This window comes from Sceloporus undulatus, chromosome 1 (genome assembly GCF_019175285.1).
Source record: "Sceloporus undulatus isolate JIND9_A2432 ecotype Alabama chromosome 1, SceUnd_v1.1, whole genome shotgun sequence".
Taxonomy (NCBI): Eukaryota; Metazoa; Chordata; class Lepidosauria; order Squamata; family Phrynosomatidae; genus Sceloporus; species Sceloporus undulatus.
Window position 1 is genome coordinate 104,817,714 of NC_056522.1, and position 11,671 is coordinate 104,829,384.

General features: G+C 39.4%; 1 protein-coding gene across 2 annotated transcripts in view; it reads right to left on the reverse strand.

Annotated features, from left to right (window-relative positions):
* Positions 1 to 11,671, reverse strand: part of SLC35F1 (solute carrier family 35 member F1) — a 288,718-nt gene that overhangs the window by 129,361 nt on the left and 147,686 nt on the right. For both annotated transcript variants that reach the window (XM_042445873.1, XM_042445874.1), the window contains exon 2: positions 2,410 to 2,585. In XM_042445873.1, the coding sequence (XP_042301807.1) occupies positions 2,410 to 2,585 (176 nt within the window). The remainder of the gene's footprint in view (positions 1 to 2,409; positions 2,586 to 11,671) is intronic.

Genomic DNA, 11,671 nt, shown 5'->3' on the forward strand with positions numbered 1-11,671 from the left:
GCCCGTCAGGACTGCCATATTTGGAGGCGTGTCTAAGGTGCGCAGAAATGCCTAAAGCCATGCCCCCAAGCAGCCGCGATGTTGCATAATCCGGAATGTTGGATGTCTGAAGGATGGATAATCGAGACTCTACTGTACTAAAATATTTAAATAATTTTAAATGCATGTTCTTTCGAAAGCCTGTAAAAAAAAAAGCAAAAGCAAAATCTTCGGGGCGCGGTGTTATCAGTACGTTGATGACACCCAAATAGTCTTCTCTGTGTCCCCGACTGATGCAGTGACTAGGGATGGCATCTCTCCACTCAATGCCTGTCTGGAGTCGGTAATGGGCTGGATGAGGGAAAACAGACTCAGCCTGAATCCAGAGAAAACGGAAGTACTTGTGCTAGGCTCTCCCGGTCCTGGGAAGGAAATTTGTCCACCTGTCCTGAACGGGGTCATGCTCCCCGTGAAGGACACAGTACGCAGTCTGGGGGTGCTTCTGGACTCGTTGCTTCACTTGACTTCTCAGGTGGATGCGACAGTCAGAGGTGCCTGTTATCAGCTTTGGCTGATACGCCAGCTGCTACCCTACCTTGACCGGGGGGACCTTGAAACAGTGGTACACGCTCTGGTAACCTCTCGACTTGATTTCTGTAATGCGCTCTACATGGGGCAACCCTTGTACCAAACCTGGAAGCTACAGTTAGTTCAGAATACAGCAGCCAGGCTGGTCACTGGCAGCTCCAGGGCCAGTCATATAACACCTATTTTGAAAGATCTACATTGGCTGCCTATTCGCTTCCGAGCGCAATACAAGGTGTTGGTCGCTACCTATAAAGCCCTAAATGGCTTGGGCCCAGAGTACTTGGAGGACCACCTCTCCCCATATAATCCGCCCCGCACTCTCAGATCGGGTGGGAAAACACTCTTGAGAGTTCCTAAGGTGAGATACGCTGTGACTGCGCAGAGGGCTTTCTCTGCTGTTGCCCCGCAGTCCTGGAACTCTCTTCCTGAGGAGCTCCGCTCAGCCCCCTCCCTTGAGTCTTTTAAGAAAAACCTGAAGACTCACCTATTTTGCCAAGCCTTCCCCCACATGTCCTGATTGTCATTCTCTCCGGTATATTGTGTATGGACTGTGTTGTTGTATTGGATTGTTATTGTTTTTAATTGGTTTTAATGGTTAGGAATGAATGATGGATTTTTTATTGATGTTTTGTACTGTTTTAATATGGGGGGTTTGTTGAGATGTATTTGTATTTTATTAGATGTTGTAAACCGCCGTGATCTCAGGAATGGCGGTATATAAATAAAGTTTCATTCATTCATTCAGTTCTAAAAGCCTGCCTTAATGAAAAAGTCTTTGCCTAACTTGAGCGTGGAACAGACGGCCCAAGTGCGGCGTGCAGGGATAGGGTTGCCATAATTCTCTACTATAAACTGGAACAAAATGTAGGACAGAATTTAGACCAAAATGCAGGACAATTGTAGGATAAAATTTAGCCCAAAATGTAGGACATTTAAGGTTCTCCATTTTGGGCTAAATTTTATCCTACAATTGTTAATCCTAATAATTTATAGTAGGTTTATAGTAGAGAATTATGGCAACCCTAATTAGGGACCACACACCAACCGCACGTTAGTATAATGATGATGTAATGCATGTGCCATGTCAAAACGATATGGCACACTCATGATGTCCCTGCATTGCCCCAGGCTGCTTATGGCGCTCCTTTTCGGCCCTTGCATTGTTGGCATGGCAACCAAATGGTTGCACCAACGATACAGAGGAGAAAGGGACCACCGCAGCTGTTTCCATTCTGGCTTCCCAGTGAAGGGAGACCCAGAGCCTATAGACATCCACTAAGAAGGCCCTATCTCATGTCCCCACCAGATGAGCCTGTGAAGGGACCGAGAAGATTTCAGGTTTTGGGCAGGCTCAGCCATTGACATGCCACGCTCCCAAGCTGCCTGGAAGCTGCCTGGCCGGTTACATGGGTGCCAGTTTCCAGGTGCTTCGGCAGTGTGGCATTTATATGCAACTTAAAGTTGACTGTGGCCAGCCTAAAAAGGAACAGCTCTTTGCCACTCCTTTTTCGACCAGCAAAAAGGTGGATTAGGGCCATGGCATACAGTTGCCACAACCCAAAACTGCCTTCAGAAGAGGTGGCCTATTTTGCCCCATAGTCTGTCAGATAATCTGTTAGATATCCAGGACCTAAACCTAAAGAACTAGACATGTTTAGATAAGGTACATTGACATTCGTTTGTATTTTTTTTCCTGAAGGAGCCTGACATTTTATTTTTAACAAACTAGAGAATGTTTTAGTATGTTATACAGGGAAACAACTATTTATTACAATGGATATAGCCTCTAAACATCCAGGGAGCATGCAATAATTATTCCACCCTCAAGAGAATGCCACTTACCTTGTCTAACAGCTAATGTTGTAGTGTAGACCAAAAATAGGAGAATGTAGTTTAGGAAGCTCTGAAAGACTGGAGTGTTGGCATGAAAATCATCAGACAAATACTTGCTGGTCAGGCTAATACCACAAATAAGGAGGGACAGGACCTGACCAAGGGCTATAGATAGCAGGAGCTCCCTAAAAGAAACAAGGAAGACAGAAATACAATAGAATCAGCATTACCAATTAGCCGAGACATCCCTAAGGTCAAAACCAGTAATATCCATCCAACTGTCTAACAGATGGAATGGATTCTTGCTTCCCTCTGCTGTCTTTCACATGTCTCCCCAAGGCCAAGTGATGATGTAGGGCAGATTTAAAGTATATATGAGGGAAGAGAGGGTAAGAGTCTATTTCCATGATATAGGAAGTGCCCTACCAAGCAGCATAAGCCCAGTACTGAGAGTGCTCAAAGGTGACATGAAAGATGACTCCATGGTATACAAGGAACAATTTAATTATTTAATTAAAATATTTATAGTCTGACCTATAGAATGCAATCTCAGGGCAGCATACAGTAAAATTACTTTAACAAATTTAAAGCATTTTAAAATAATAGAAGTAATAGAAACAGATGAAAAACATAGTAAACAATTGGCTATGTTAAAAATAGGACAGCTAAAACCCCAGTTAAAATGGGTAAAAAAAAAAAGTAAACATCATATGTAAGTTAAAATGGAATCCATTAGATCTTAAAGGATACTAAATCGATCCTTTAGTTAAAACCTATATTTTTACTTAATGTGGAAATATCACTAGCATTAGGTTTAATCAGGCTTCTGAGAGCAGTAGCCTCACTACGGTTGGTGTCACCCAGTGCGGTAACTAATAGTGTCACCTCCCCATTGACCTACTCCCATACCACACCATACAGAACCCTTAGTAATGCTTTTGCACTGATGTTATCCATAAATTGTAACTCCCATATATCAGTGATAGGCAGTAGTTGTGACAAATGGCAAAATTAAAATTATACCTTTAAAATTGCAATATCATATGCACAGTCTAAATGTACTTACATGTACATAGTTTCATGTGGTTAAAGTGAAAATTTGATAAAACCTGAGGTTTTTAAATATTGCTTTTTTATAACATATTGTTTTAACCTTTTTATTTTTTTAAAATGTAATTTTGATTTTCTAAAAAAACGTGGGCCTCTACTTTCTCCTAATAATAATATTAATAATAATAATAATAATGTTTATTTTTAGCCTATGTCTTCCTATGGATTGAGGTGGGTTACAATAAAAGAAAATACAATACAGCGTGCCCGTGTTATACATAGGCGTGCTATATGTGGCTTTGAGCACACATGCTCAAGCCGCGGGGATCGCGTGGGGTGCACAAGCCGCCGCGCCACCATGCGCACAAGCCCCATTCAAACGAATGGGGCGCGAGCATAGGTGGAATTTGCCTTACGCGGGGGGGGGGGTCCAGAACAGATCCCCCGCGTAAGGCAAGGGTCCACTGTACATACACAGCAAATCATCAGTTACATAGTCCCCAACCTCTCACTGACCCTCACCACACTCACACCATCTCTTCAGCATTGTAAAGAGACATAGATGAATGCCCTGTTTCTGCCATAAGGCTGATGTTTCATGAGCAGTGGTGTCACCACTTCCCTTAGGGAGCCGCCTGGTGTCGCCTGCACCCCCTGGTGACACCATTGTCTGAGGTTATTCCATACCCGGGAACAAAAGGTCCTCTCCCAGGTTCTCCCAGAGTGCACTGCCCCCTTCAGTGAAGGACAGAGGAGGGCCCAACCCTCCAGGGTGGGGAATCACTTTTGTTTCAAAACCTTTTCTCAGGGAAGTGTAAAGAGAGGTACCCCTCAAGTATTGAGGTCTCGTGCTGTTTAGGGCTTTGGATATCATCACCGGCACCCTTTTCTCCTGTTGTAGTCAGAATATCAACAGTTGCTGTTTCCAAACATATATAGCTCAGTGTAAAACCTGGTTGACAGAATGTTATGGTGTATACATGGCAACAGGGGCATCACATTTCTGCCCAAAAGCAGTTGTTTGGGAAGCAGTGGTGTCACCTCTCCTTAGGCTGTCACCTGGTGCAGACCACACTCTCTGCGCCCCTGAGTTTTCAGGTCCTATGTACTATGCATACAGAGAGTGAGGCAGGGACACCAGCTTTTCCCCAGAACCTTTTAAAGGCTTCTCACATGAATAAAGCAAATATGCAACTTGTGTGTAGATTTATGAGTGTAAACATTGTTCGTGACACTAGTGACACCTTATTCTTCCAGGGTGATCAGAAATGTTTGCCTGTGATGCCAAAAGTCTGCCATCTAGTAAGTGCAACAGGTCAGATCAACTTAACATCAGCAATGGAATGCTTAAAACCTAATTGCAAGTCACAAGTAGGACAGATGAATAGAACTTTCAGTTAGTCTACTTTACTAAATAGAAGTTACCTAATTTGTCACTCTCACTAGAATCCACCCACCACATCCACAGAAATTACAAAAGCACTGACATTCCCACTGGGAGCTAGCAATGGGATTTAGCCTGAAGATTTCCACTTAAAAATGTTCTTTATGGATTCAACAATTAGACTCTCTTTCACTGTCTTTAAAGGTCCTGCTTCAAACCCAGATTCATTTCCTGGAATTTATAGTTACAGTTAACAAATGCATTATTTTTTAAAAAAATTTTTTTTGATAAAGTATGATATACAATCAATAAACTGAAATATAGGGAATATATATCAGTAGATTAGTATATGTAAAAGCAGAAATTCCCCAAATATAGGAATATGCAGATGGGCTAGATATGGTTCTAAATATGGTTGATCAGTGCAGCACAAATGGACAATACAAAATAGTTTGCCTGTTACGAAGTTCTAATGGTACATTTCAAAATATTCTATAAGCAGCGTTAGCAGTCAGGGTATTAAGAGGCACGTAAAAAGCTATCATGGTGACACGTAATACAATACTCCACCCCTTCTGTCCACCCCTCTGCTTAATTTCAATTGGTTGCGCTAAGTTTAATTTTCCAGCCCTTTAAAGAATTTTTTCCTTCATCTCTCATTTTATGTCAAGGACAGTTTCTTTTAATTGGCCCTGTGCTGGTTTTTTGTGCTGTTTTTTTGTCCTCTTTCCTCTTTCCCCCCTACTCTCTTTGGCCAATTAGCCATCTTTCCTTGCATGCAAGGCACCATTATATTTCTCTTATTCTAGGTCACTTTCAAGCTGTAAATAAAGGATTCCAGACAGAGTATAAAAATAACCATCTTTGCTGTGAATGATTCACTTGGGAATTTTATTTACTTTCCTCTCAGATATATTAATATATTGTAAAATTGCTTTTTGACAGATCTTCCTCACCCGGATTGTTGTTACTACAAATCTTTCTGCTGATCATTGTCTTGGCAGCAGGGAAGATAAATTCTGAAAGAACATCTTTGTTAGTAACTGTGTTTGCGCCTTTCAGCTCTCAAGGGTTGTGTGGTAGTCCCAATGATAGAATAAAAAGAATCATAAGCAAAAGAAACACCAGGTGGAAATGTATGATATTTTGTGCGTAGCTTGTACAGAAAAAGTCTCATACAATCCATAAACCTATGCTACCAGAAAAGTGTTCCTTTCCTAAATAATTTGGGTTGTATACTGCAGCATTTCCAAGGGTTACCGTGTGTGATGTATTGTTCCACTAAGTTCTACCCCGCACAGCACTATTTCCTGTTTGACTCTAGCCCTCTTCAGACATACAGTGTGATTTAAGAATGCCATTGTTCACATTTCTTCTTGAAGAAAACAACAAATAATTTTAGCAATTTTCTTCTCACTGCTTATAAATTTATAGAGAGCTGCAGACAGTCTGACTGGACAATGCTGAGCTAACTGGACAATGTGTCTGACCTGGGATAAAGCACTATTCCTAATATTCCTACCTTTGCCTCCTGTTTTGAGGTTTCTAATCTTTAGATAGGAATTTAACATTCTAACCTGGATTAAATTACCTGCCTTTGCCCCGCCTCATTTAGTAATTGATTTTAGAACCCTAACATTGGAATGCCTGACTTTCAATTGAGCAAGATTACCCAATTCCAAAAGACAGAGGGAGGGTTTTTTTCCTTCCTAAAGGATAAAATAACTTCAGTGGCTACTATCTCTAAAATGAATATAGGCACTTATTTAAAACTCATCAGAAATGCATTTGATGAAGGTAAAACAACACCTACTTCCCATCATTACCAATTTTCCATATCTAGAAGGATGGACTGGGATGCTCCATAAACCATCACCACAGAACACATAATTCATGCTACTATCCCTGCCTTGTATTTTTTTTTTTTACAGTTTGTGAGATATAAGCATGAAGATCTACTCTTGATCACAACAGAAACAGAAGTTTTCAAAAAGCAGTACTTGTTTTATCAGGAGCCAGTGTGGTTTAATGGTATGGCTGTTGGACTAGGACATTGGGAGATCATGGTTCAAATCCCTGCTCAGCCATGGAAACCCACTGGGTGACCTTGGACAAGTCACGCTTTCTCAGCCTCAGAGGAAGGCAAGGGCAAACCCTTTCTGAACCAGTCTTGCCAAAAACAAACAAACAAAAAAAACCAACAAAAAAAAAACATGATATGTTCATCTTAGGGTTGTCATAAGTCAGAAATGACTTGAAGGCAGACAACAAAAAACTTGTGTCTGGTAGCATATTCCATAATTACATTATGTCGCTTGGTGTCTTGGACCACCACCACAACCTCTGTTGCTCCAAGCTCAGCACATCTCAGAAGTAAATACCTAACAAATAAAGACAAGTGTGTATAGTCCTTCAAGGCACATAGTGTAACAACAAATTAAACAGAGCCAAATTAAGCCTGTGAACTGAACAGTTGTCAGTATGAACATCCAACGCTCTTTCACTGGTGTCTGCATTAAATTCCTACTGTATTCAATTAATATTGAGAGAAAAGTTAAGGGAAAGCAAAATTAAATTGACCGAGTGCTGAAGATAAGCTTGGATCTCCCAGTCAGTAAAGCCCTTCAATTTTAGATACAAGTTAGGAAAGTGATGGTTCCACTTTATTGGTTTTCCCTTAGGCTCTAAGATAAATCTTTCCCTTGCTCAATGGCTTTCAGTACAGGCAGACAGCATGACAGCTTTTGACAGCCTGGCAAATTTATTACAGGCTTGACACATGTTGATGGAACAGACTAGGTAAAAAGAGAAAAACACACACACAGAAGGGCACTGATCTCATTTTCCTGCTTTTAATAGAGTTTTAAATTGCAAGGTGTCTGAATAAGTTTTGCTTAGTAGAAATAAAAAGTTCAAAAGGAGACGTGGGAGGGTATCTGCTGCAAATTTCAAAAGAGCTACTGCAACACAGCTCCTGTCTACAAACACAGTGCTCTGACACTACATATTCAGATCATCAAATTCATCAGGAGGTGGAAAAGCTAACTGACCTATAAGAAAATTAATTCTTTTATGAAGGATCGGGAGATAAGCCAAGTCTAAACATTTCTGTGGAGTACTCATTCTGTGTGAACTTTCATATATCGTAGTTAAAGCATTCATTCTTTCTAGTTTGCTCCAAGAACAATTTCTCTAAGAATTTCTCAGCTGTTCAGTCTCCATGAATATTTTCAAAGTTTTTGCAACACTTGAAAGGTCTTTGCAGTTTAGGATCACATTACTTCAAAGACTGCCTGTTATATATTCATTGTCATACATTAAGAACTTTCTTTTGGACCACAGCTCCCAGGATTTCCTACCTAGCTTAAAGCTCCAAAAAATAGATGCTTTCTAACCTTTAGCGCAGGGACTTTGCTTTCTGATGGTACAATGTTCACAAACCTTGTTTCATGCACAAAACTATTTAAAATTTTGTATAAAATGACCTCCATCCAGGCTATGTGTATTAGGTGTATATGAAACATAAATGAACTCCCTGTTTAGGCTTGGGTCCCATCCTCTCATTATGTGTATGAAAGTTTTTCAAAATCTGAAAAGAAAACAAAAACCCTGAAACCCTAAATGCTTCTGGTCTCAAGCATTTGGGATAAAGGATACTCAATCTGTATGTATATATTTTTCTCTGTTCTAAAGTAATGTTTTCATTGAATTGATTGTTTAATGTTCTTAAACTTTTGTACCACATACTGTTTTAGACATTTTCTTTTACCTTATAATGTAAGCTTCCTTGGGTCCCATATTAGGGGAAGAGTGAGATAAAAATCATATAAGTAAGTAAGTATGTAAGTAAATAATCAAATAAAAAATAAATTTGATTATTTATTTGATTATTTGATTATTTATTGCCTATTATTGTGCCACATTCCTATTGTATTATCTTTTCAGTTCTAGACAAAAACTTTTTTATTCACTGGAACTTTTTAGATCCATATTGTTTCACCCTACTGACTATTTCATGCTATTTTAATAGACCTGTGGCTTTTAATGTATTGTCATTAATGTATTTTCATTAGGAAGGTCAGGACTTCAGTCTAATGTTGCTTTTTTATTTTAAGCTGAATGACAAAAAAAATCTCTGGAGATGGTAGAAATACGTAACATTATAAATGGTTGACCTGAATATAACCTGTGGTAATTCAGAGATATTGAACAGTAGTTGAGGCAGGACAAAAGAATGAAAACATTTCTGTACAATACACCATATTCATTCTCTTCCTTTCCTTCTCCGACAGCATTTTTTAAAAATGCATTTCCATTTCTTCTCTCATTTTCTTTTGCCTTATTCTATTTTGGACGCATTTTATTCTGTTTACTGAAGATTTGATTTTGAACACAGATTTATAGACAGATACATTTTATATACTAGTTTCTCTAGCTTCTGCAGTACAATTATTCTGAATACCACTTTCCTCCCTTTCTTCTTCTTCTTTGGATTACAACAGCAGCTATCAGCAGGTGCAGCTGCATCAGATATTTGAACATTATTCAAGCCTGTTGATCCTAAATGCTTCCAAGAATCCTCCAATTTTCTTTGTGAACCTTTCAGAAAAATAGTTTTGTGGAATTTATTGTTTGTCTGTTTTAAAATGGCCATACACTTTTGAGAAAGCTTATGGGAAATAGACGCATTATCACATTATTTTAATAGAATCTTTTGTGTAGCTCCCATTATTGTAAATGCAGAAAATAAATCTGTTGTCACCAAAGTAAAATAGTCTTTTTGAACTATTTCAAAGTGGTTTGAATCATATCACTGGGATAGGCATCCTGTTATCCACTCCACCACCACCACCACCCCAAATATTTGAGCAAAATGAAATAGCATGAAGGAAAATACAATGTGGCCTTCTTAGCAATGTTTCTGGAGTTACTGTAGATGCCAGCAATTTCTAATTCAATATGGAAGAGCTGTTTCATTTATTCATTCCTTGGGCAAACTAAGGTACAAAGATCTCAGTCATATTCATTATCTCATCTGACACACTTGTATAAATTTTATAAAATTACTAGAATACAAGCTATATCAATGACAGCTCACTAAACTGTATGTTGTAAAATAATAATAATAATAATAATAATAATAATAATAATAATTTTATTTCTATCCCACTTTTTGCCAGGCAATCAAAGCGCTGTACAACAGGTTAAAATACATCCATATATACATAAAACCCCCCCTTAAAACAAGATTAAACAATGTAAGATTAAAACTACATATTAAAACCGACTAAGCTAAATAAAAATCATCATGGGCAGAGTTCGCTGGATGGGAAGTCTTATTTTTGGCCGACCATTTTATTCCGGGAAGGCTTGCCGGAAGAGATACGTCTTAATGGCCTTTTTAAAGCTCTCTAGATTGGTAATTTGACAGATCTCGTCCGGCAGGCCATTCCATAAGTTGGAATGTACTAGAAACTAATTTTTCCTGCCATATAATTAGCAACTATTTATTTATTGCACTACCGTCTCTCCCTGCTCCCTCCAGGGAATTCAGGGTGGAGGGCCTACTTCTAGCTCTCTATTTATTACCACAGCAACATTATATGGTATGTTAGGCTGAGAGGGTGGCTGCTGCAAGAAATACATTACTTACACAAGGAAAGGCTCTTACGAAAAGGAATTTCTGCATTTCTACATGTCTGGTAAATTTGAAACTTTGCAGTTGTACAGTTTTTCCATGCATTGTGTTAAGCACTTTAAAATCTGAAGTCACTGTTGATGACTCTGTCTCTTCCATTTTCTCAATTCATGCCAAGAAATTAGCTCTATAAAAATAAGAAATAAAAGTCCATACCACAAATTAAAAGAGAATACAATAAATGTTAAGCAGCTTTAAATTCTGTGTAGCATTATAACTGGTTCTTACTAGTGCTGTTCCTGAGATGACCTTTAATTAAATTAAATTCTCTGCTCATCTTCTTCTTTGCGTGCACACCCAGGTATGCTTTGCCTAAGATCCAAGTAGTAACCACTTAAAAGAAAAAATCCACAAGGCCTCTGATTACATGATAATTAGGGAAAATACTCGGTCCTCATTCTAATTTCAACCAAGTTAGCACTGAGCCACAGAATCAATGGTGTTTACGTAAGGGTTGACTTATCATTCATCAATTCGTTCAATGGATCTATAGTGGCTGGGACTAGCAATTGGATTTATGCTTTAAAACATCTTGAACCAGAGAAGACACATCAAATAGAGACCTGTAATCCATCAGTGAACCGACAATGAGGATACTGTGGCTGCTATATTTCTGAACTACGGTCTGGTACAGAAGGGTATTTTGCCGTGTCCTTGCCGCAAACTAGGGCTAGATGAGGCTGCACATTTACATGCACAGCAGCCCTAGTTTGTGAGGAGGCCGCTATCATTGCTCTATACAGACAGCGCCATGATAGCACGAGCATGGTGCAGTGCCCAAACTGAGCTGGTTGGAAGTGATGCGATCGGAGTGCGTGAGCGTGCCAAATGCACCCCTTCCAGGAAGCTGCTTTTGGCAGCTTCTTTTTGCTCCTGAGAGGGAGTGCGTTGTTGTCACACCTTTTGGTTGCTGTGGCAACGATGTGGGGTAAAAACGGGCAGCATGGAGCACGGAGGTGTACAAATGTATATCCAATGAATGACTGAAATACTGCTCCTGTTTAATTAAGCAACTTATTTTAGTATGTTTGTACACACACACACATGCGCGCGCGCACACACACACACACACACACACACAGAGTTAACAGATCCATATCTCAGGCATCATACAAATTCTGGATTTCTCAAGATTCTCC